We start from the raw sequence: 27,795 nt of genomic DNA on the forward strand, positions 1-27,795 counted from the left end.
TATATCAACATTATTCTCGACATTTTGACTTTTTTCTCGACATTTCGACTTTTTCTCAAAGTGCACAATAAAAAAAAAAAATCTTTCCCCTCTCAAAATATTTTTTCTCCTGCATGGCCCTAATACTCTTCCGTACAGTCAGGAACATCTCTAGTAGATTTAAACAAAGTGAAAAAAAACACTTATATTTAATAATTATGATTTGAATAAGCTACACACATGTATACACACATCTATAAATATAATTAGGCTCTACAGTAGAGCATGTGGATATGTCAAGGTTGAATAACAAACATATGGCTTGTATGCCGCTTCAGGTACTCTAACACAGTCATGAACCACAGTGAGCCTCTGAAAGCACCTTATTTTTGCAACAACCCCATAAATGATCACTACTTGAAAACAAATCTGAACGCTTTAGGAACAGAGCTCTTCAGTCACCAAACATCTCCCAGTTTTACGAACCAGCATGTTTGTTCTCTTCATGATACTGTCTATAAATATCTCCGATAGGTGGTTAGTTATGTAATGTCCTGGGGATTTAATCTCATTTGACACCTTAAAGACTGCAGAGGAAGAAATCAGGGAAAACAATGTTTCTGTCTTTCTTACCCCTGACAAATTCAAACTCTGCTCTTGTTTGGATTGAAACGTGCTACAAAACCTTCTTGTGAATGGATTCATAACCCTCGAATGCCAGATGTCTCAGAGACCTCTCTACCACCCCAGGATCAAATAAAAGTACATACAATCACCCAGTGTATTCATGATGATACAAAAATTATTATATCAAAAAACTTGGGAGTGTTTTTAATTTAAATTTATGATAAACACTTAAAATAATAAAATTGTAATAAATAATAAAATGAACTTGCATTTAAAATAATATTTCTTTATCTGAATATTATATTTAACATTCACAATGACTAAATCTGGAGACAATTAATACATAATTCATATGTAAACTAGACAGATATATGTATTCTCCTGCTCATTCCTGTGCACGAATGTATTATAAATACATAAATCTTCGTCTTTGAGTGCAAAATACATTTTGAAAACCTCCAAATTTTCCGTCTGCACGCAGTGTGGCCCTCTCCATACAGTCCTGTTGCAGATGTGGCCCCCGGCCTAATCTAGGTCATCCTGTTGCTGCTCCAGAGACAACATCCGTTGTATTAGACGCTATATAAATAAAGTTGAATTGAATTGAATTGAATTGAATTGAATTAGTTGAAGAATCCTGCTGTAGCCTGTTGTATTCACTTGTGCAACCATTTTTTTTTGAATGTTGTAAAGAGCAAAACGGCATGACCAGGACACCGCGGCAACTTGGTCAGAGAAGGATAACTGGTCATGACTCCCGGGTTCTTTGTGACCTTTGTGAGAGTGCCAGTAGTGGATCTAATATTCATGGTGATATTGAGTCTGGTTGAATGATGGGCAGGGATAACCAGGACTTCAGTCTTAGACAGTTGAAGTTGAAGGTGGTGATCCTTTATCAATGCAGATAGCAGGTCAGAGAGCCCAGCTAAGATCCGTGCAGAGATTTCAGGGTTGTCCGGTGAGATTTGCAGGTTGAGTTGTGTTTTATCTGCATGGCAGTGATATGACAAGCTGGAAATCAAATACTCTGGTGCAGTGAGTAGGGTATATGGCACTGAGAACAGGCCAAAGTACCGAGGCTTGAGGTGATGTAAAGAATGATGAATGATAATGAATTATGTCTTACCTTACCATGCGACTTTAAAGGAACGACCTGTTCGGTAGGAACAGAAACCGAATGCACTGAGCCCGACAAGCCCCAGTTTGAGAGTATAGACATAGTATAGGCAGTATGTTGTGATTGACTGTATCGATGGGCAGTAGAAGGGTCAAGAAGGACAAGCACATAGGGCTGACCCACTGCTCTTTCTGCTCACAGACGGCAGAGTTGTTTCAGTGAAGTGGCCCTTTTGAACCAAGTCTACTATGCCACTTTTGCACTAGTATCGGTTGAGCCCGGCTCCGCTCGGCGCGGTACGGCACGGTTCCACCCGTGTGTTTTCGCATTGCCAGGGGAGAAGCGGGCAGGTTTGGGTGAAGCTGCTGTGACGTACTCGATTGCGCAACCGCTTTGTTCATGTCGCGCTGATGAGAAATCAGCTGGAGCCGGGAGCGGCTGAGAGTAAAACAGCCCGTCTACATCCCTTTTTAAATTTTTTCTCCTCAGCCACCAGGTTTATGAACATCTGCACCTCAGAGTTGGATCACCAAACAGACGTTTTGCGCTTTATAATAAAATCGCTGCGAGCCGCGAGTCGCGAGTCGCCTCGCTCTGACTCCCGCTTCCTGATTCAAACGTCTGACGGCCCCGCCCCCGACCAATCAGAGGCGCAGAGGGTGGTGACGGCCCCGCCCCCCGACCAATCGGTGGCGAGGAGGGTGGTGACGTCAGAAATAGTCCCTTCTCAGCCCGCAAAGAACCTGGCTGAAATGGTTACAGAAAAAAGTATCGACTTGGAGCGGCTTTACACGTGTCAGCCCTAGTGCGAAAGCGCAAAATGGGGCCATAGCGGGTAGAACCGGGGAGAAGTGAGACTAATGCAAAAGCGCCAATAGAGAAAGTTGATTAGTTTGAGTTAGTCCATGAACTGTTTAGAAACTGCTAGTTCCATAATCTTGGAAAAGATGGGAAGCGGGGGAGACTGGCTGACACTTCTCAATCAGAGTGGGGTTGATTGAGGTTTTTTTTGTTTTTGTATGATCATTGCTTGTTTGAAGGAATATGGAAATGTGCTTGTGTCAAGTGAAGAATGTATGTAAGAGTGTATGCTTCTTCTTCTTCTTCTTAGCCTTTATTTGCTATATATAAAACTATGGCTTTGAAGGATCTGTGTCCAGCAGGGAGGCAGGACAACTGCTACCAGTGAGAGGTCTGATACCTCACACTCAGTGAGGGGAGAAAATGAGGAGAGCTTTGCTCTGCTGACTGGGGGAGTAAGTGAGGAGCATGTAGGGAACTTCCACATACTACGTTTACAGGAGCCATACAATCATCAGAAGTTGAATCCATGACCGAAGGTGACAGGTTGGGACCAGCTGGGTCACCAAACTGATTACCGTTGGTAGCTTTTCCTGTTAAAAGGGAAGCCAAGCTCGCAGCTGAGACAGATGGAGGTGGAGGAGCGTTCAGCACCGAGTTGAAAATAGTTTCAGAATATCCGTCATCCTGTCATCGTAAGATGCTGTATTTGCTTCAGTGACTGCAGTAGATAATGAGGTGAGGACTGACAGGATTGGAGGTTTGGAACCACTTCTTCTTGTCTTGCACAACTTATGCATGCTATCAGTCAGCCATGGCCACGGCTGGGTGGAGCATCCGTGTTTGGGGGATAAAGGACTATCCAGGCTAGAGATCAGCACAGGGCTGAGAGTCTCTGTAGCAGCCTCGAGTGAGGAGAATGAGCTAAGGGCGGGCAAGGTGGTGGTAACAATCGAGGTGAAGGGGGACAGGTTACGGAGACTGCACCGGGATGGGACGGCTGGTGTTGGCACCAGAGGGTTACCGGGAGGCAAACACAATAGCTGATGTGTAATGGGGTGACCAGTATGCAATCAGCTTTGCAGTCTTTGGTGACAATCAAGTTGAGATTTTTTTTTTACCTTGACACAGACATTATTGATCCCGAAGGAAATTTGAGGCAAAATTACCATTGGAGGGACAGAAAGTCCTCAGTGTAAGGTTTCTAAGTGGATATTTATGTCACCGAGGACTAGTAGTAAACGGTCAGATGTGTGTATATATATATATATATATATATATATATATATATATATATATTAGTGGTGGGCAAAAAAATTGATATTGCAATATATTGTCTCGCTCTCTGTCGCAATAAATAATCGATAAACTGACGGCAAATATCGATATTTTATTACAACACACATAATGGATTTCCGCGGTTGTCACCGCACTATATGCACCTCAATTTGTCCAGCTGTACAGTGTTTACATTTACAAGCCTAGGAGGCAGTAAGGCACTATGCAAATGCATTTTCTTTGTACATTGTATGAAGTTTTGGCATTGAGTAAATTCATAACTGCAGACGTTTTCCTTTTTATGGGTATTTTTTCTTTTTCAGTCACATATATCGTGATATATCATTGATGACATTTCTTACAATATATCGAATATCGTAGATATCGTGATATTATCGTTATCGTAGGCCACATATCGCCACAGTATTGAATCGTGAGTTACCCGTATTGTCCCACCCCTAATATATATATATATATATATATATATATATATATATATATATATATAAATATATATATCAGAGTGGATTTCCATTTGTCAGGAATCAGTAGTAGCTGTATTTTCACACTTTATCCAGGTTTCAGTGAGTGCCAGGAAGGCTAGTCTTAAGCTGATTGCATGAGCAGCAATGAGGTCGGCTTTGTTAACTAAAGATTCACAGTTCCAGGACCCAACAGAGAAGGACGTGTGCATGGGGGGGGTTCGTCTTAGAGACCTGCGACCAGAGCTTTCTGACACAACAATATCAGTTGTGAGTACTGGTGACAGGTATTGACGGAGAGCACATTTTTCTAGCTGCCGATAGGACAGCTGACCTCGCTGGTGTCCTTGCTCAGTGGACTGTCACAGGTAGATTCGCCTGGTCTCTACCAGAGTTGGTCTTTGCAGGAAGAGGGCAACACACGAGGGCTGGCGGTCCAATGGTGGCAGTTTTATGGCATACGTAGATGCCATCCGTCCCCAGCTCAGTCCCTCTCTGGTTAACAACACAACAACTCTGATCTGGGGACATGATCATGGCCATGTGCCCTCACCTTACCTGAGACTGTCCCCAACAACCGACTAAAACTCAAACACAGAAATCTGTGTATGAGAGTGTTAGGTATAGCAAACAAACAAAAAGAGAGAAATCCCTTATATTGCTTCTGTAATCTCTTTACGCGTCCTGTGAGCTTATACTGAGTATCCATCCATCCACTTCTATACCTGCTTAATCCAACAGGACTAAGTTTTGGAGTACATAGTATATATTTAAGCTCTTATGTACAGGTTACATTACAAGGCCTTTCTAACATGACTAACCTATGTGCTTCTGTTGGTTTATCCCAACGTTCTGTGCCCATACTATTTTAAATGTATGCATATGATCTAAGTCATTTGTTTTTATGACAGAAATATTGATTTACTAAAATTAGAGGATAGAATGAGGGTACAGAGTTATTGTATTATTTTGTCCTAGATGGAGAACATTTGTTCCATTTTTTTTGTTGTGAATCACAAGGCAGCTCTCAGCAGCTGCTGCTGGTATCCATGGCAACATGATGACAGCACAGGACCATAAACCAACTCTCAAAATACATCTTAATGGTTTTTATTATTCTATTATAAAAACAGGATTATGTCAAGAGCTGATGAACATGATTGAAGATTTGATGCAAATCTGGATCAGATCAGAATGGATTTTTTTTAACCATTACGTGTGTTTGTGTTGCATTTATAAGTTCAGGCTCAAAGTGGATCTCCAGCTCACTAAGCTCTTTAAAACATTTTTATTCTTTTTGCCAAAGTAGGAGTCTGCAGCTAAGATGATTAAATGTACAATATAATACAAGTCTAAGCTACACTTCTGATTTAGAAAACACAGCAGAAAGTCCTATTATTTATGATGCGTGCTGCTCCTACATTCATTCTGCATTTCTACATTTAATACCTGACCTTTAAGGTTACAATTTCAATCAGGGAGCATAGATGTACTAGATTCAAAATGTTTGGGAATTCCTAATTCTGTTTAAGGCAGTGCTTTCTCAAGGTTGTGGCGCGACTGCGTCCTGCTCTAGCGTTGAAACTGATATAAGTCACTTCTGTGAGGGATGTCAGTGGGTGGAGTGTGGGAGGAGGAGGAGGAGGTGATTCAGTGGTGACTTCAGACAAGCTGATTTATACACTTAAGTGTTGAATTTTGGAGCGGCGGCCTGTTCTCCGGAACCAGGGCCCTGCTTCTTCTCTTTTACGACCATCAGCAATCAGGAGATGAATAACAGCTCTGGCACTGGGAGGAGTCCTGAGTCATGTCAAAAAAGAAATAAACAGCTGAAGAGAGCCAACAAAGGAAAAATAAAATCAAGATTACATCAGGAACTTTGGAGAAGTTCTGCAGCCTGTGTAAGAATCCCATCATTTCCACAGTCATGCTTTCAGTTAGAAACTTTTAGTAACCCATAATTATGGATTACTAAACTTGCATCTTTATTAAGGGTTAGTGCACATAAATTCATAAAATTAACCTAATTAGCAGAATTTAGCTACATTTTTTTAAACGTAATTACCGGTAATATCATGCTTCATTAGCATTTTATACAGACAAAAAAGAAAGTCCAGAGTGTTCAGAATGTTCATCTAAGTCGTGTGACGAAGGTGCTCTTCGGTGGGAAAAAGGATATCAAAAAAGAAGAAAAATCCAAGGCACTCTTCTGCAAATATAAAAAGCCTTTATTTAAATTGGCTATTTCATGTAGAAAAGATTTAAAAAATGGGTTACAGCCCACGCGTTTCGGCCACAGCCTTCCTCAGGGTGTAACACTCAATGCATTGATTCTCCTTAAATGTATAATATACATATATACAATATTGGACATTATCTGTTGTTTCTCTTGTTTTGTATTTGTCCTCCCACCTGCCCAGGTGTTTTCAAACATCCTATTTATTGTGTTTCTTGGATTTTTCTTCTTTTTTGATAGCATTTTATACAGTTTGGTCGATTTTCATCTTCGCTTATCATGTAAAATGAAGAATAGGATTAATCTGGATAGTTTCATGTCATCAAACGATATCAGCAGATAATATTTACCATAAATAAGCCTGACACGCTATATATCTGCTCTCACCCCCTTGTGTGGTTTATTCCCATCACTTTATCTTATTCATAGGTCAGAAAATCAAGCACACTTAACACACTGCCATCATGTTCAAGTAGCAGGAATGATGGGACTCCTGTTTGTGTGTGTTTTAGGTGAAACGAGGATGGTGGTCCTTCTTCAGCACAGATTTAATCTGTCATAAAAAGGGGACTGATTATACACATATCAGAGAAAAGTGGGTTAATACTGTTGGGAATTGAAAATTAACTAAAAGTCAAAATATTGGTAATAATAACACAGCAGTGACTCAGATAAAGCAGCTGAAGAAAGAAGTTTACCATCATCATTTCTGGTAAAACCACAACGGTACGACAGCAATCATTTGCTTATGGTACTTGTTAATATACCGTGTACTGTTAGATTATACTCCTTAAAGTATGCCATTTGAAACATTGCCTATGTATGCCTAATAACTGGGTCTTAATTAGATTGGAGTCTCTGCTGCTAAAACTCTAGTGTATTATCATTAAAAAGCTTTTAATGTGTTTGCCGCAAGAGATAACAGACTGAACAGCTGTTTATCATAATTTCGTCCACGTATTTAGGTTTTATACAGTTAAATAACAAGCATAATTATTTTAGTTTCATAACCTTTAGCTTAAATTAGCAAAACACTTTTATAGCATAAAAGCTTAATTACCATCTCATTGGGCTCAAATTTGACTTAAGTTAGAAAAAAAGTTTAAAAAAAAAAAAGTCTATGTCAAAGGTAAGGGATAATGTTTTAAATTTAGCATGTGTTGTGGCTGTTTTTAATGAAACTCTGCTGTGATAGATGTACCAGGAGTTCAGAAGCATACAGGATCCATGAAAGTCTATTTTGTTGTAACTCAATAATAATAAATATATTATAATGTAGACAGAAATCAATTAAGGTGGTCATACTATGAAATGCCTATAAAAGTAATATGACTTATTTTAGCCTAGTAAACATTCTCCATGTATGAAACAACCATCAGCTCATCTAAGGATACATATTTGTATATTTCAGCCCCTCTGTTTCAAGCAGGCTAATTAAGCTGATGAATGATGTCTTTGTTCAACTGCACACAAATACAGGAAACATATAATTATCCAAGGTTCATTCACAACAATCCCACACCCTGTTAACTCATGGCCGTGACTTGATTATCTCTAAATTGTTGATTATATGGTTATCCAAGTAAGTTAGTTAGTAAGTGTCACTGTGGGGCTTCATGCATAGAGTCTCGATTTTATTATTATCATCATTATTAAGCAATGACACACTCACTCACATAGTAATAACAGTTATAAATCACTTCAATGTATCTCCCTGAAATAGACATGTCTTGGAAATGTAATGAAATGAATCCAAAGCATTTAAGAGTATATGTTTTGGAGATATATATTGTACATAACATATTATTTAAAGGGGACCTATTATGGCATCTAATACCTATTTTAAAAAGGCCTTGAATGTCTTAAAAACAAGCTTTTGATTGTTTTTGCTAAATAAATTAGAAATTAAGCCTCTGAGCCATGTCTTTATCTTCCCATTCTCTAACCTTATTATCTATGCAGGATTCTGAGTGGGCGGGGCTATGATAATGAGGCTCTGTGCTGATTGGCTGCCTGAATGACGCGATACACCGCTACGAAAAAATGGCGGAAGCTCCGGACGGCGGTGTTAGTTGTTGTTGTTCCGGCCAGAGTTAGTTGTGGCCGTGGTTTCACGCATCGGAGGCCAACCGATGCAAATTGCATTTTGGTTATGTAACGACGGGAGCAGAATCTGAATGGCTCGTAGATCCACATCACACTGGATGGCTCATCCGGGCGGCTGTACAGACACTGCAGAATTTGGTTGCTTTCCTCCTTCTCTGAGTTGGCAGGCTGAGGGGAGACCACTTTATATATGTTAAACCAAGAAAAAACGTGTTTTTCATAATAGGTCCCCTTTAATAATGGGGTCCCATTGTCCAATACTCATTGTTCTTTCAATTAAATATAATAGGTAACACTTTACAATAAGGGTCCCTTAATTAAAGTTAGTTAATGCATTATTAAGCATTAATTAACAGTTTAATAATAGTTAAATAACCATTATTATGTATTACTTAACATTAATTAGCATATTAGTTAATGCATTAATAAACAGTTAATTCATGTCTACTGCTCAGAGTTAATTAATACATTAGTAAGCATTAATGTTAATGCTTAAATGTGTTAATGAATAAACTTCAGTAAAACGTTAATAATGCCCCTAGTAATCATTTCTAATGGTGTTTATTTGGAGTGAATAAGCATTAAGTAACAGCTACCTAATAATCTACTAATCATTCACTGTTTATTTAACTATTATTAACTATTATTTAACTATTATTAAACTGTTAATTAATGCTTAATAATGCATTAACTAACGTTGATTAAGGGACCCTTATTGTAAATTGTTAACATATAATAAAATCTGATCTCTGTCTGAATTTATGGATCCGTGCAATTTTCTTTCTTCCATCTATACTTTTTTGCAAATTCTACATCTGACATTTGAACAGCATTTTCTCCAGACATTGGTGTCTCGGGGACCGTACCATGTCCTGATCCCCCCCCTCCCTCACCTCACAATGGGCTGCTCCCCCTTCTTTACCGCCCACTTTGGTTCGAGCCAAAACAGAACATCATGGCGATTGATGGTAAGTAGGCCAATAACGTCTCTCCGCTGCTTTTAATTAACTCCAGCTGGAAATAATAGGTGACGCGGTTTAACACGGCGTGAGCTTCAAAGTGCTCTGGCTTTTCGGGAGGGTGAATTGATGGCGTCTGGTTTGGCTGGAGTGTGTGAAAGTTGACTGTATTTGTGTGAGAGCGGTGATTTTCCACGGCAGTGTTTGTATCGGTGGTGCTGAAAGGACAGCTCCGCTGCTCAGCACGTGTGTTCTGCTGTTTTTCCTGTCAGATTCAGGGAAAAAACTATTGTTTTCTGGCGTTATTCTAACGAGACTGGCCTTAACGAAGTCTCACTATGTGTTTTCAACTTGGATTAAAGAAAACAAAACTCTGTCTGACTTGGGTTAGCTGTGTAAAGCGTTTGCTGTGCTTTGGACAGACTACATTACACAGAACTCTACATTAAACTCACAGATAAAACATAACGAAATAGTTCTGTCTTTCCTGTTGATTTTCCTTTCTGCAAGGATCTGCTTTTACGTTTCACCTCTGTTTATGTAACTTTGCTGAATTTTTTAATAATGTAGAGGGATGACTGAATTGTACTCTGTCACTATATATTTTGGTTCTTAACTAATGTTGAAAAATAAATCCATGTCAGAATTTTGACTTGTTTGTTCTGCAATGGTTTTAAATATTAATTTTCATTTATATTTTTAACTAGAGCTGGGTATCGATTCAAATGTCAAGAATCGATTCGATTCCGATTCTTAAGATTCAGAATCAATTATCACCATTTGATTTGATCCGATCCAATTCGATTCGATATTGATTTGGGTTAGTGTTGCCTGGATTATATGACTGTAAAATAACTATTGAAATAATAATTTCACAATAATTATTGTGAAATAATTAAGAAATAAATAACTCAAATAGGCATTTCAATATCCATTTAAAGTGCAAAAAAAGAAAGAAATTGCAACAGCTCAAGCAGTAAACAAATTATTTTAGCTTGTCTGATTTATTCTGTCACCAGACACACAGCTTGCCATGAAGCACCCGGCATTTTTCAGGTATTTCATGACAAACCGTGTCCGATAACAGAGAAACCAAACAAGCTATAGTAAATATAGATAATATGAACTTCATTGAACTAATATAACATTTAGAAATTTAAGCTGAAATGTCCAGCATTTTCTCTAAAGAAAAGTTCATTTAGTTCAGGAGTTTTCAAAACTACTGGGACTACTGGAATTAAAGTCCACCAGGCAAAAATGTAATGATGAAAAAAAAAAAAAAAAACAATTTTAATAAGAAAAAAAAAATCGATCTTTAGACATACAAATTGATTTTTAGGAATTAATATGAGAATCGATTTAGAATCAGAAAATCGATTTTTTTCAACACAGGCCTATTTTTAACTTGGTTTTATCCATGTAAAATAATTAAAGCAACCTCTTGTGGTTTCCCACCCCCTCTATGTTGGGGTTGCAACATCAGGACATTTTGTTCTGGATAGTTATTTGTGATTTTGGCACATATGGGGCTTGGGATCTTTCCAGTGACCTTCCAGTTGCAGGCCAACTGGCTCTGTCCAGTGCTCCATAAGCACCCCCTGGTCTTACACCCTTGAAACCTTTTATAACTATACATTTGTCTTGGCAACCAAGCCAATCCTGATCGATCCAATAACTGCAACTTATCAGACTTATGGTTTGCATGCCGTGGCCACCAGCCTTTCTGGGGGATGCTGAGGTGTCCCAAAGGCGAGAGAAATAGTCTCTCCAGTGTGTCTTTCTTGGGTCTGCCCCAGGCCTTTTTCCTGGTTGGAAATACCTGAAATACCTCCGGTGGGAGATATCCAAACCAGATGCCTGAACCGCTTTAACTGGCTTCTCTCCAACTTCCAGTCTCTCCAGAAGACTTTTTACCCTATCTCTAACCGAGGGCTCACAGCACTGTTCAGTAGGGCTGTGCGATTAATCGATTTTAAATCTAAATCGGATTTATTAATCAAGACGATGTTAAAAAAGGGAAAATCGGAAAATCGAAAATCGAAAATTTTCCTTTTTTGCAGCTGGCTTGGAAAATTGTAAATGTTGTCACTTTACTAAACTCAAGGAGGATTTACAGTATCTTTCAATTGCACGTCATTCCCAATTTGTTTGCTATTTTTCTTTAAAAATAAAGATAAAATATTTGAAACAATTTATTCCATTGTCTTTTGTAGGTTTACCAAAAAAATCGAAATCGAAATCGAAAATCGGGTTTTCAGAGAAAAAAATCGGGATTTTATTTTTGTCCAAAATCGCCCAGCCCTACCGTTCAGTAAAGCATGATTAATTGAAAGGTTCCCTTTTGACAGACACTATGCTGCCATTGCCAGACACAGAATTCACAATTTAGTCCACAATTTAGTTCAGCCCTCACCTCATTCAAACTCAACAAACAGCACCATTGAGGCATTTCCAGCACATACGTGTGAGCGAGGGATTGAAATGCCAGCCAGCCCACACGAACAGCAATCTTGGTTTTTTTATCATTACATACACATCTGGACACAAATAGGTGAGGAACGGAACCTAGATCAACCGATAAACAGAGTTTCGCCTTTTGACCCAGCTTTTAGAAGTGCTGATTCTTCTTTGCTGTTTCACATTTAATGTTTCACATTTAACTCCCAACCCCTCAGACATGAAGAGTTTAGCTTGATGACTCCAGCAGGGCCATATTATCATAAAAAAACTGTGATGAAATTTTAAAACCACTGAACTGGACCCCTTTCACCCAGTGATGGAAATAAGACGTTCTGTCCATAAAGGTTATGAACAGAATTGGTGACAAAGGGCAGCCTTGTTGGAGTCCAACTCCCACATGAAACTTATGTAACTTATTATCATCAACGGAGACCAGACTCTCACTCCATTTGGATAGACTAAATAGCCCGTAGCAACAAACCCAGTTTCCTATCCTCCCAGAGTATACCCTGAGGGACACGGTCTTTATAACCGTTCTGTTTATAAGTAATTTGTCTCAGCCTCTAAATATGTTAATAGGTGAGGTCTTCCACAGTCTTATAATATTATAATAGGACATGAGGAATGCAGGACGCCAGAGTTCACCTTCAGAAAACTGCACAACGACCCTGGACCCTTCATTACTGGCTGTAAATTAGGCAAATGCATGTGTGATGAAGTATCTGGGAAAGGTAAACGTTTAAAAGCTTTGATTGATGTGTTTTTGTCTTTCATTGGTGATCCAGAATTTGGCACATGTACAAATCTAGAGCTTGTTTATAGTCTTAATTGGGACTTTTGGTGTTCTCCACTCTGTTCCTCAACAGGTTACAGAAAATTAGGTGTTTCTGAGGTAGAGAAAACTAGTTTTTGTTTTGGTGTTGTTTTGCACATCATCTTAGTGAATCACATGCAAAAGCAATTTGTTAGTGCCACAAATTGTGTATGTTTGAGTTAGGGCTGGGCGATATGGACCAAAAGTCATATCTCGATATTTTCTAGCTAAATGGCGATACTCGATATATATCGATATTTTTTCTGTGCCACAATTGGGGTTTCCCCCAAAGCATTATAGCATAGCATCTCTGTTAGCTTCATTTTTTTCTGAGGCAAACCCTTTAAAAAAACAGTCAGTTTTAATACAAAGCCTCGTGCCAAATGTCACACAGGTACCTTTATTAACAGAGGTCTGCACAATATCAAAATGTATAAAACAAATGAAATAAAAATAAACTGCCTGCATATATAGAATAAAAATGCTTCTTGAATAAAATAAAACAAATATCCCTTTCCTTCATAACAATTACATTAAAATACACTGTGCAATTGACACAATGTAGACAGTAACAGGCAGACTTTTCCACTGAGGTTGACAGTTGTGCAAATAAAAAAACATTTGTGCAAATCTCAAATAAAACCTTCAAGTCAATTTGTCACAAAATAAGCTATATCAAAATAAAAAATAAATAAATAAATTTAAATCAATATAAACGATATTGTCTCGTACCATATCGCGTTTGAAAATATATTGATAAATATTAAAATCTCGATATATCGCCCAGCCCTAGTTTGAGTAAATACACATTGCACACAAGTATTTTAAATTGTATTAATATTTTAACTGAACTAAAATATAAACAATAAAACTAAATCAGAGTCTATATTTGTCATCAAACCCTTAGACTGGCACACTTCGCCCAATTTATAAGCTTATTTAGCTCTGCCCACTGACCTGGCTGCCTCTCTGCATTAGTCAGCAGAGTGCCGTTTCTTAAAAGGCTTTGATCCCGGCAACTTTTGGCAGTGATATATTCCAGCAGAGTTTGTTAGGTTCTGCTGAAATGTATGCAGCAGCTGTGGGGCTGACCTGCAGCGTCCACAGACCGGCCTCCATACGGAGGCTGTCTGTGTGTGTACCTGTGTGTACTTGTTAGGTTCGGTTGGGTAAATATCACAAAGTGTCACGGGGATGAGTCGTCTCAGAATGCTTCCAGCTGATGTTCAGATTGCAACTCGCCACATCAAGGACAGGTACATCTGAAAACATCTTCCTTGCCAACACTTTGAGATGCAAACACATGCAAATCTGCAGGTAACATCTGTTTATTGAATAAGATGTCAGTTATCCTTTCGGTTGCACTTTAAATGTAATAAATATACAGAATACAGTACATGATGAGGAAAAATAAATTCAAGAACATCAATAGTGATTTTAGCTTTCTTTGTATTTCAAAGCTCATACTATACTGCAGAGAGCATTTAGAGACTCTTATAATGACATAAATATCAATCCCAAATGTGATCAAAGTTTTGTTTATAGTTTATTTTGCTAATGCATCTGTAAATCTTCTTGTGAAGTGATCGCTATCAAAGAGTACAGCTTTCAACGCCACATATTTTAGATCTCCTCGATCATTATCTTAATTGAATGTACCCAGCGGGCTGTGTGACAGAACAGAGCTGCCGAAGCTCGCTTTTGTTCAATAATGGAAGTGAAAATGATGAAATACGTTAATCAAAACTGACAGATCCACTCACAACTTTACAGAAAAGCTGTAAAAGAAGTTCCTGCTTTCTTTAGTTTTACACATTTCTGTGTGTTGCTGCTGTTTTTTAAAAGGCCACTCTGTGACATCTTCTGACGGATGAATTGGTCATATCCTGTTTGAGTCTCATTTTCTGAGCAACACATCGCCAGCAGACCTGTTTAGAGTGTGTGTGTCGGTGTGTGTGTGGTCTGTATGAAGCCTTGTTGAATCCTGAGTCCTGAGACCTGAGACTTTGTTGTCATTGCACACGGATACAATGAAAACACGGGAGACACGGGGACTTTTAATTTGTAGAGACATTATCAACCAGCTTTTCTGAGTTCAATTAGTATAACAGAGGTTTTTGTTGCGTTACAAAATAAATATATAGCTTCTGTTTGGCTATGCCCTTTTTGTTTTGGATTTAGATGAGCAGGATAAGAGGTGATAATAGCCAATATGTCCACGGACCATTTGAGCTAATGTGAGCATTGAGGAAGTGCTCATGTGGCAAAGCAATGCATTACTGGGCTGTGTGAAACTGTCTCCTCTGTACCGTAAATTAAATCAAGTGGTTTCCTTGTCACTTGAGAGAAATGACGGCAAAACCGCGAGAAGAGTCTTGATTATTATTGATGATTATATTTAAAGCTCCCCTTTTTAATATTTTAATATGAATACTGGTTGTAGTAACAGGATTTGTCATAGCGACAAACCCTCAGAGACGTATTACTTAACTGCAAACTTCCTCCCAGCCACGGATTTGCATCAGTATTTAATTTTTTTTGTATGTTTTTTTTGTATGCTGGTAGCCTTTATTTGACAGTGAGGATACAGGAAAGCAGGGAGACAGAGGCGGACGAAACACGGCACAGGACCACAGCTACTTGAACCTAGATCAGCTGCAATGAGGACTTGAGACCAATATATAGATCAGTATAAGTCCTTGTTGGAGCTTTAGCACTTTTAGACCAGATATTTTGGTTTTGACCCCGAATGTCGAACATCTCCAAGTATGAACGAACATGTTGTAAACCTTAGCTAATACACTAGCTAAATCAATTTAACAATGCAATAATATACAAATGTTTGTTACGCCTAGGTTTCTACAAAAAATCTTAAAACTATTGTAAGCTTAAAAGCCACATTTTTCCCCTGAATTACAGTTTATAATCACAGCATACAAACTTAGCACACTCCTTAACGCAACTAACGAGAATTAGCAAGACAAAAATGGAAGAATCAGAGAAATACATTTTTTTCTAAATGTGTCTAGTTCATTTTTGTTTCACCTGTGTTACAACCAAAAACGTAATAATGGCCAATAACGTAATCATTTTGCCCATTTCAAATGTAATAAGGCCAATAGTGTAATAATGTGCCAATAATGTAATAAAACTTTTGAGCCAATAACGTAATAACTTTTTGCCGATAATGTAATAAGGCATTACATTATTGGCTGGTTATTACGTTATTGGCCTGGTATTAAAAAATTATTACAAAATTATTACATTATCGGCAAAAAGTTATTACATTATTGACTCAAAAGTTTTATTACATTATTGGCACATTATTACACTATTGGCTTTATTACATTTGAAATGGCCAGAATTATTACATTATTGGCAGTTATTACGTTATTGGCCGTTATTACGTTTTTGGTTGTAACACACCTGTAAACATTTGCTTCGTATCGGGTATTATTGTTCCGTTTTTCTCTGCTTTGGATACTTATACTTTCATTTGCTGATAGTTGGACCCCCATTTTCTAAAGCATGGAACCCATGAATTTACTGAAACCTGTTTCTGCAGCTAATGCTGGTTTTGGTAGTTGATTAATTCATCAGTTGTTTTCCTAAATTGACAATTATAAATTTTTTATGTTATGCCCACCAAGTGATTCGCTGTCTGATTCAAATGTCCATTTATGTGTTACAGAGCAAAGTAAGATTAATGGCTTAAGTCCACATTACATGCTACGGCAACCACGGCGCTGTTTACTTTTATCAATAGACAGTTCCATCAAAAGAGATGGGGGAAAAAGCACTTCCTGCATTGATTGCGGATCCCCGCCCCATAGACTGGAGGAGTCAAGGGCATGCATTGTAAAGCAGGTAAAGAAACACCAGTCGGTTCATCTGACTAGTGTGATTACTTCATCTCTGGTAAGGTTTGAATGAGTGTACAATGCATGAGTAAGGTATGGTTGCACATGTATGTACGTGGAGGAGGTCTTGTAGGCAGTACTCGAGTTGTAAAAAAAAATCAGGGGGGATGGTGGATTTTATCATATGGGGACAGATAATTTGTGCTGATTGCAAATAATATAATATATTACAAATAATAGCAGTGACCAAAACACCTGCAGAAATACTGCAGGAATGACATAGCAGCAGTTAAATGCAGCCTTCTGTAAGCTTTAAATATCCACTGGGCTTACATCAAATACATCAAAACACAACAATAAAAAACAGCTTTCTGAACTTATCAATATAACTCTGTCCTTCACAGGATAAGTAACATGGATCACTGCAAAAACTCAAAATCTAAACAAGAATATTTGTCTTATTTCTGGTTAAAAAGTCTAATTTTAGTAAAAAAATCTCACTTAAAACAAGAAAAAACTGGAAAAAACAACAATTTTCACCTGTTTCAAGTAGATTTTCACTTGAAATAAGTAGAAAAATCTGCCAGTGGAACAAGATTTTTTTGCTTGTAATGAGAAGATAAATCTTGTCCCACTGGCAGATTTTCCTACTTATTTCAAGGGAAAATGTAATTTTCACCAGGTGAAAATGGTCAAATAAATTATTTTTCTGGTGTTATTTTTCTGGTGATGACTCTAAATGTTGAAATAGCAGTAAAACCACATTCATTGATGAAATGACATAATGGATAGAAAGGGGGGATGGCAGTTTAACAGGGGGATGATTTGGACCGTTTTTATTTCATGAGGGGATGCCATCCCCCCTCATCCCCCCTCAACTCCAGTACTGCTTGTAGGGACTTTCACTTGTTGTGTAGTTACAACAGTTCCTTGTGACATTAATTTGCTAACATTGTGGCTAGAAAAAAATACAAAATTTGGAGGAAGGTTGTTGGAATATGAATATGGTGGGAGTCCACATTCAAATTGAGCTTTTAACTTTTACTCTTAATGAAGTGACAGTAAGCAGGATAACACTTTATGTTAGAGTAGAGTCTTGACAGACACTGGCCGTGGTTCAGAACAGATTTATTCAGATGTGTGCATAAGCTGGTGAAATGTTGGAGACAAGGCGAGGGATTTGCTACCCTGAGGGTTGTAGTTTTGTCGTTGATTGGTTCTCTGGTTGACACATAGCCAGTCGAACAACTGGGGAGATGAATCACTAAAAAACAGATGGATTGACTTGGCTCGGATCATTTTCCTTAGAATGCTCGTCCAATTCCTATTTTCACATTAATCACTGTGTACCAGAAGAAAGATAGAGAGAAAAGTTGTGCTGCAATTCACTTTTTTTTTTTTAAAGAACACATTTTGTGCAGAAATGTTTGATATTTTTCATGGGTTTGTTTCTCTCCAGCTATCATTTCCTACACTGATGGCAGGCTAAAGCTATTACCGACTTTGTACAATCAACTGACCCCGAACTGGGCTAATCTGTTTTAAAATAAATCATCCACTGAACTACTTTTGAAAATGTGTTTTCGTTGCCTGAGGTTATGGAAAGTTGTTCAATACAGAAATGTTTTCTTGCTTGGAAACTAAAGCCAGACATTGAGAAATATGGATGCAGAGTGTGAAGGAAACTGTTGCTGGTTAACGTACTTATGGCTCAGCTGTTGGCTAAGCTGGCTAAGCTTTGACGCATACTGTATCCGCCAGGAGTTAATTGGCTCAGCTGGAGCTTATTTTGGAGTGTCTCCCTCGTGCCTCTCACAAAGACGGCACAAACATGTTTCTTACACGTCCTGATTTAGCACTAACCTCCTGCCTGCCAGCTTCAATAAAGAGACTGAATGTTTTAATATAACATGGGTGCTGACAAGAGATGTGTCTGATAAATGAGGTAATATTGTTGCTGATAAGATATAATATAAAGTTAATTTACTCTCCCATATCTTTATGTTTTGGTCACATATCCAGAAATAATAATCATCCTTGTTTGCATTTGCTCTTACCAGGTATTTGACCTCTTACCACATATGGTTGGTGTTGTTGAGGTTAATCATCACAATTTTTATTACCTCTCTCCTCAGACTTTACCAGCTGGCCGGTGTTTTTTTTTTAGTGAAATCTTCAGTCTTCAAGATACACAAATGTGATGAGCGTCCTTTAGTGTCTGATTAATATCACTGATTCACCAACCGGGGCAATAACAGATGCAGACGTCACACACGAACACTGTTCTTAATTATTTCCTTACAAGTCTTCATATGTCTTCATAAGTTTGCTGTATCATCTATCTACTAAAGACTCACAGTCAAGGAATTCTCAGGGTTGTTTGGGTTTTTTTTTGCACTAACTCAATTTTAATAAACTGTAAGTACAACAAAGTACAAAAGTTCTGCAAAATATATTGCAGAAGTCTGGGGTTAGTTTTTACGAAGGAGTATTAGGGCCAAACTAAGACAAAAAAATTGAAATTACGAGAATAAAGTCGTAAAAATATGAGAATAAAGTCGTAAAATTACGAGAATAAAGTCATAATATTACGAGAATAAAGTCGTAATATTTTGAGAATAAAGTCGTAATATTAAATATAATATAAATATATAAATATAACTTCACAAGATGCTCAATATTCCTCATTTTAACACAGGGAGAAGACTGCCCTTTTAAGAGTTCTCTGCCCTGTTAAGAGTTCTCATAAGTTATATTCTCATAATATTACGACTTTATTCTCATAAATTACGACTTTATTATCGTAATATTACGACTTTATTCTCGTAATGTTACGACTTTATTCTCATAAATTACAACTTTATTTTCGTAATATTACGACTTTATTATCGTAAAATAATATTACGACTTTATTCTCGTAATGTTTCGACTTTATTCTCGTAATATTACGACTTTATTCTCATAATATTACGACTTTATTCTCATAATATTACGACTTTATTCTCATAATATTACGACTTTATTCTATTACGACTTTATTCTCGCAACATTATGACTTTATTCTCGTAATTTCCCTTTTTTTTTTCTTAGTTTGGCCCTAATACTCTGTCGTAAGTTTTAGCCTCAAAGCAGGAAGTTAATGTAAATCGTATAACCATCCCAATTTTCAACTACTATATTGCGTATCACATGTTTTCCAAATATCTTGTAGCCCTGATGTGGTTGTTCGCCTACATACTGTACATACATCATTAAAAAGGTTCATATAATACTAATAGATTACATTTATATTGTCAACTGACTACGCCGCATCCAGTGCTGGAGATTTGCAAATGTGGGAAATGTGTTTCAATTACACTTTTGTGCTGAACTGGACTGTTGTCGCGTCTGAAAACCACCTTCACCGTACGAATGTCTGTGATATTCTACAGTTTTTCCCAGATTCTTTGTGTTTCTGTTCCAGGCTTTTCTTTGCAATTTTCAGGTTTCATGCCGTTCTAGTGGTAACAGAAACTCATTAATAGTTAATGCAGCAGTTAGTCTCCACCGAAGTGAAGTCCCCAAATCGTGTTCCAAGAGGCGCCAGTTCAGATCAAACCTTGGATATAGTTTGTGTCGTCCCAAAGTAACGTTAATACAACGTAGAAAATCACTCTTCTTCTTAAAGGTTAAGATTAACTGTCAACTTCAAAATGATAAAACCTAGGTGAGGATAGTGGCACTATGTCAAACTAACCACTTCTGTAACTCAGAACCTTCCTTTCTCTTAGACTTTAGCTTCTGTGGTGTTTAAACAGCTCACCAGTAAGCCATTGAGTCAGTTACTTTATGTGTATTTACACTATAAACATTATACTGGTGACCAGTTCAGGACAATCAGGCTAATTTTGGTCCCAGCTTTTCCCTTCCATCAATCCTACATCCCATCCCCATCACACTGATCATTGTACAGGTTATTTATCAGATCTTCTGTGGTTTGAAGTGTTTTCAGAGTGAATCTGCTGAGAAGAATGTTTGAACCACATTGATCTGAAAAAGTAAATATCCAACATGTGAAATATTTGCAACCAAACATTTTTGTAGGAGGGAATTCCCATGAAGCCATGCTTACCCACACCATGGACTGTTCTATGGAATAGGAATGGGCGATATTTTACCGTTCCCGATAAACCGTCAAAACAATTCCCCACGGTAAGAATTTGTCATCTTGTGGTAAAAAATGATAAATTCCCGTTGATGACGTTTTTGTGTAAAGCTGATTTATGGAAGGAAGGAAGGAAGGAAGGAAGGAAGGAAGGAAGGAAGGAAGGAAGGAAGGAAGGAAGGAAGGAAGGAAGGAAGGAAGGAAGGAAGGAAGGAAGGAAGGAAGGAAGGAAGGAAGGAAGGAAGGAAGGAAGGAAGGAAGGAAGGAAGGAAGGAAGGAAAGAAAAATTCCAATTGATGACGTTTAGTAGCATTTAGTATTCTTTTAGAGCAGTGTTTTTAGATTTATAGTTACAAAAGTGGAGTTGAATTGGGTTTTTTTTTTATCGTCATTTTTATCGTTTTCGGGATAAATGCCAGAAATTATTGTGGTAATTTTTTTAGTCCATACCGCCTATCCCTACTATGGAACCATTCATGATCTATAATCTAATGATATGATGTATCTATCAATGGTCAAGAAGATCTTCTGGTGGTTTTTCATGCTTCCTCATTTTTATTAAATGGTTGATTGATTTCCTTTCGCTAACAGTTTCCCCAGTTTCTTAATGCACCGTTTGGGTTGGTATAGGCAAGAAAGAAAACTGACAGCATGGAACAGTCATGAATATAAATAAACCTCTTGTAATTACCTCTAAAAGAATGAAAAACATTAGTAAGGACTCTCTTTTTAGTGTGTGATTTACTGTCTAGGTCAAGGGTCGGCAACCTGCGGCTCTAGAGCCGCATGAGGCTCTTTAGCGCCGCCCTAGTGGCTCCCTGGAGATTTTTTTAAAAATGTTTCACCTTTTCTTTTCTTCTTTTTTCTTTTTTCCTATTTTTCTTCTTTTCTTTTTTTCTTCTCTTTTTCTTTTTTCCTTTGTTTTCTTCTTTTCCCTTTTTTCTCTTTTTCTTTTCCTTTTTTTCTTTTTCTTTTTTTTCTTTATCTTCTTTTTCCTTTTTTATTTTTTCTTCTTTTTTTCCTTTTTTTCTCTTTTTTTCTTCCTTTTTCCTTTCCTTTTTAATCTTACATTTCAACTTTTTTCTCAACATTTCGACTTTTTTCTCTAGAAGGTACTTCAATATTAATCTTGACATTTCAACATTTTCTCAAAATTTTGACTTTTTTCTCAACATTTCGACTTTTTTATCGAAGTGCATAATGAAAAAAAAACTTCCCCCAGTCATAACTAATATAGATACATGCAGCATGTGTTGCCTTCATTCTAAGGCTTATACAAGACTTAGACCGTTAGTTTTTTGTGTTTTTGGTCCAATATGGCTCTTTCAACATTTTGGGTTGCCGACCCCTGGTCTAGGTTATACCTTGGTACTCCACACTCTATATGAATAAAAGGGGGATTTGTTTACTTTTTTTGTCATGCATGCAGTCGCTCATATTTTGGAGATCTGCCTGTACTCACCGCAGTAAACCCATTTACATGAAAACTCTACAACTTGCGAAAAACCTTTCGATAAGCGGCATGTGTGGGTTTACCTTATAAAAGCAGCTCGGTAAGTTTGTGTTCCTTTTGGAACATAATATTCTTCCCCCTGACCTCAAACAGGCCGATATTTCTGCCAGGTTGACTTTATTTCTCAGACCATCCATCTTTCCTGAGTCCAGCTTGTTTCCTCAGCAGCCTGATTACAGGGGACAGCTGGAGGAGATTCTTCACAAAACTGGGACAAAACCTGAAAATGCTGCCAGACTGGTCTCAGACGTCGGGATGAGGGAAAGACTGCAAAGCCCCAGACTTCACCTTGATTTAGTACAAAGAAAACCAGACCTGCTCCCTGGTGACGCTCCGAGAGCGAGACAGTGGGACTCAGGAAACCCACACTCTTTAAACCGATCAAAAGTGGCTCAAGGGGAGTTCAAGGGAACCGTGTGTATTTTTGGAAATTCTTATTATTCATTTTTGATGTTTGTTCTTCAGAAATATTTTCCCATGAATTGATTAGTATTCATATTTGACCGTTTTCAAGATACGGTCTGAAAATGAAATTGAGATGAGTCTCAGAATGAAAATTCTCCCTCATCTGTTCCGTTCTCAGATCTGTGTTGGGATCTGCGGCTGCCTGTGGTGTCATGAATAACCGGTTCTGTAGACGCTATTCAAGAACATGTGAAAGTGAATAGCGCGTGGTGAGTGAAGGAGAAGTGAAAAGAGCATGGTGATCTTCCTCCCACACACAGCTGTGCTATCGATCTGCTGGACAACAGCAACAACGCAGCTCCTCGTTCTCAGACAGTCGAGTCATATCTGGAGGTATTTCTCCCTGAAGCCGCTGTGTCCAAACCTGTCTTCCGCACGTTCACGATTTACGCAGGCTTTGTCCATTTTCCCATGGCAACGAATAACCAACAGATAGATTTTCCTGCACCTCTTTGAGCAGAAATGATTGTCTCATTTCATCAGGATTATAAATATTGCATCAAAAGCACACTTTTCATAAGGAAACCCATTTGATTCAAATTCCATTTTCATAGGATGTTATTAAAAGTAAAACTATATCAGATCAGTGTGTTCTTCTGAATAGTTGTTCAGCTGCAACTGACTGCACAAAGCCAGCAACAAAGGCAATGCAATTGGAAATGTTGGACGTGACCTTTTCAGCAGAGATGACTGAATCAGTGCAGAGTGAAGCATTAACAATACAGTACATCAATTCCCGTCAGGATCAAAGTGCATTAAATTATACAAATCCCATTAATCCATCTGTCCTTCCATTAGCTATACCTGCTTAGTCCTGTGGACGGTTGCGACGGGCTAAAGGACAGCCCAGGTGACACTGGACGAGTGGAGAGCAGTTACACGGCAGCAGTGTTTCACTTCAGCTCCAATTTCACTAAAGTAAGATTTGTGCTCCTACAGTGGGTGGAATATTGTGGAGCTTGTTGTGTGTGATGGATCTCTGTTCTACTGACCACAGCAGACAGATAAAAGACATCCAAAATGGCAATCGAGTGGCATATGAACGCTCGTGAATGGCAGCAAAAACGTGTTAAGTGAGGGTGTTGTTAGTTATTCTGCTGCTATCTTGGTTGTTTTGAATGGACACCCCTCTATGAGTCATTGCATAAAGCCCACATGAATACACCCTATTGTGATTGTACCGGCAGAAATGGCTGTGAAAGGCCCCAGACCCATGTGGCCAGTAGGGCTGGGGATCCATTCAAATGTCAAGAATCGATTCGATTCCGATTCCTAAGATTCAGAATCGATTATCAAGATTTGAATCGATTCGATTCCGATATTGATTTGGGTTAGTGTTATTAAAACTGTTTTTTGAGCTGTTGCATGAATTATATGACTGTAGTTATGCAAAATATTACTACTAGTATTATATTGAGATTAAACAGCAAGTATTGGCAGCTAATGATGCTGTAAAGACCAATCAGCTCCCAGAATGCTGATAGAACTGCTTTCAGAAACATCATGTGGGTCAGAATTACCAAACAGATCCAGGGCAGCAAACAGAGACGGATGAAATCAGTTTTATTTTTTTCCACATTCCATTTTTATTTGTTCCATTTTCTGTCTATTTTGGTTTTTTATTTTTGAGCATTTGGTTTTTATAATTTTTTGCAAATGTAACCCCAAGACAGAATATAAAGTAATGGAATATAGACAATGTATGCAATTATAACCTAACACTTTAATGTTTTCATACTTTTAAACATATTTAAAGGCAAAAACATGGCACCAGTTATTCTCGTGTCCAACAAAACATTCCTTTTTTGGGGATAAACAAAACAATAACCAAAAGTTGAAATGTAATGATGAAAAAAGAAAATACATAAATAAATAAAATTAAAAAAATAAAAATAAAAAAAAAAACCCAAAAAATAAAAATCGATCTTTAGACATATTAATCGATTTTTAGGAATTAATATGAGAATCGATTTAGAATTGGGAAATTGATTTTTTCAACACAGGCCTAGTGGCCAGGCTTACCTGAAAAATCCCAAGGAATGGCAGGACATTTTCTACATTTGTTATTTCGGCTTCTCATTTACTGGTACACATTTTACGTTTCAGATGGCGTAGGTGTGTCAAGTGTAAAGTGCTGGATTGCTTGCTGAATTCACACGTTAGCTCTCCATCAGCTGCCTTTTGACTTGACCTATATGAACAACATGCCATACGGGTGACTCTTTGGTATGGCAGTGGGGTCTCTCATTCTACAAAATAGTGCCGCGGCTTTGAAGACCAAGCTTGTGATTGAAAAACAGCAGAAAAGTCAGATATTGTTTGAAAAAAACAAACAAAACCTATCTTAATTTTCACATATAAATCAGATCTAAGCTTCTAATCCGTCTATCGTACCCTTTTTAACCTGTGTATCCTATAATCCTTAATCTGTTCGTCTTCTGTTTGGTTTTTGGTTATGGTCTTGTCGAAGTGAAAATGTTGCCGTGGTATGAGTGATGATAAAAGGAAGCTTATGAGCGACTAAATGATTAAACCTCATGTGTTTTAGTGCTGTCAAGCCTCTGTATCTCTGTTCAGCAGTGAACAAGTTTCACAAGTGTCCCAGTTGCAAGCAGCCAGAGCGATGAGTTGTAGCAGATCCCAGAGGCAGCAGCAGAGCTGGAGACTGGAGGCCCTCATAAGTGTGACTAATACTTCTAAATTACAGTCACTGACTGCTGGCCTGACTGGTGCAGAGAGATCACGCTGAGCTCTTTGTAAAGGCCCTAGGTATGCATGCCACATTCTACCTCATGATACATTGATGCTCTGGTGGAAGCTCTCTGCTCAACAGAGCTTGAACTGTCATCCATCGGGTCCGACGCACTGAGCTGAAGCTGTTCATATATTTCAGAGTGACAGGGGACCTCGGTGAGGACCAGAGGTGGGTAGTAACGAGTTACATTTACTCCGTTACATTTACTTGAGTACGTTTTGGGAAATTTTTGTATTTTTAGGAGTAGTTTTGAATCACTATACTTTTTATTTTTACTTGAGTAGATTTGTGAAGATGAAACTGTTACTCTTACTCCGCTACATTAGGCTACATTGAGTTTGTTACTTTTCTTTTATCTCTTTTATCCGCGTACGGGTCAATCTCATGACATCACTGAGTGATTCTTTGGGAAAAATGTTTGTTTTTGCATGTTTTGTTACACACTCAAACCCACACACAGAGTTTATATGAGTTCACAGGCTTGTTCTAGTTCTGCCTGCGGAGCCTGGTTAAAAAAGAAAAGTACAAAGGCTTGAAATTTTGTGCTTAATTTATCTTTTTATTCTGTTATTATTTTATTTATTATTTATTAAAGTAGTTGAATTTACTTTAGGATTATTTTAAATTAAGCTATTTTTTATTTTTTTATTAATTCTAATTAATTGTATTATTTATTGATTTAATTTGCCTGAAGATGATTATTTTGTACTTTTGTCTGTTTGAATGGTTTACGGTTACTCAGTACTTGAGTAGTTTTTTCACCATGTACTTTTTTACTTTTACTCAAGTAATTATTTGGATGACTACTTTTTACTTCTACTTGAGTCATATTATTCTGAAGTAACAGTACTTTTACTACAAAAAGTACAATTTTTGGCTCCTCTACCCACCTCTGGTAATGACACGCATTTGAAAAAGTTAGCTCTTTCATCTACAACAGCTTACTTTTAACTCTGGAAAATGCTTTTAAATGCCTTAAATTCTGTGTGTAAAGCTGTTGCATACACTGAAAGGGTTGGTAAAAGTGCTACATTTGTGAAGTATGTATTTGTATTGTATCTTAATGGGTTAGTATTATTAAGAGTAAGAATTAGTTTGCACACTGAAACTCAAGTATCAAATGTTATTGTTGTTGTATGCGGATGATGTCCCGTTATTTGGTCTACCACCGTGCTTCAGGAAATGTGTCTGATATTCTTAACAGAGGTGGAAATGCTGTTAATGTACCACACTATCTGATGTTTACAGTTTCTAGCTGGTTTTGGGTTATTTATTCAACTGGATATTGTACCAACTATAAAGATAGCTCAATGTTTTGTCTAACAGCTTCGTTTTGAGGTCTTAGAATCCTTTTAATATATCAACCTCAGTTTACTTTGATGAGATGCATAACAGCTAAAATGCTAATATTCAAACCCTCAAGGGGTGACTGCTAAACGTGAGCATGTCAGCACTGTTTGAGACTAAATGTGTACATGCTGTTTTTAGCTGCAGCTTGAAGCAGAACAGTTAAGTATCACTAGATTTTTATTCCCGTTTTAATACAGTCTGATCCCTCGGTAAATCCAAATGTGTATTTACTTATTCTTGTTGTGAAGAGTTTTCTGGGATCCTGAGACGCTGCATTCTCTTGACTCCTGAATGTTTTTAGGCAATAATTAAATGAAACAGTGACATGAGGTGTTGGTAACGCAGTGACATTACACATTTACATCTGATATTTTCCTGCGGAAGCCTTTTGAAGTCAGATCGCATGCTGCTAACGTTCACTTTACATCCACATTATAACGAGCCGCTGGGCCGGATGAAGGGTATTTGGGGATCTTATGAAATACAAAACGGTTTTGTTTCAGCCACAGAATTAGAAGAGTTCACAAATGATCTCAAAATGTTGTGGGCTCACCAAATGCCAAATAATTGTCTTCAATATTGAATTGTTCTAGTCTTGAACAGTGCACCTGACATAGTGGATAACCTCTACAACAAATACTTATTGTTTTTACTATTTGATAATTAGTCGATAAATAAAAACTGCTTCAACTAACGTCATAGAATTGTACCCCCCACTCTCAGGGACTTCAGTTACTGACATGATGAATCATTTCCCATACAGAATAGCAATCATTTTTGGCTAAAACCTTGTACTGACAAAGGGACATGTGGAACGCTGCGTTAAATCTTTGCCAACACATCCCAACA

At 37.7% G+C, this 27,795-nt stretch overlaps 1 protein-coding gene across 1 annotated transcript in view; it reads left to right on the forward strand.

Annotated features, from left to right (window-relative positions):
* The first annotated feature begins 3,322 nt into the window (after positions 1-3,322).
* Positions 3,323-27,795, forward strand: part of LOC133462168 (synaptotagmin-14-like) — a 69,859-nt gene continuing 45,386 nt past the window's right edge. Inside the window, exon 1 of the mRNA XM_061743308.1 lies at positions 3,323-3,554. Coding sequence (XP_061599292.1) covers positions 3,323-3,554 — 232 coding nt within the window. The remainder of the gene's footprint in view (positions 3,555-27,795) is intronic.

This window comes from Cololabis saira, chromosome 16 (assembly GCF_033807715.1).
Source record: "Cololabis saira isolate AMF1-May2022 chromosome 16, fColSai1.1, whole genome shotgun sequence".
Lineage (NCBI taxonomy): Eukaryota > Metazoa > Chordata > Actinopteri > Beloniformes > Belonidae > Cololabis > Cololabis saira.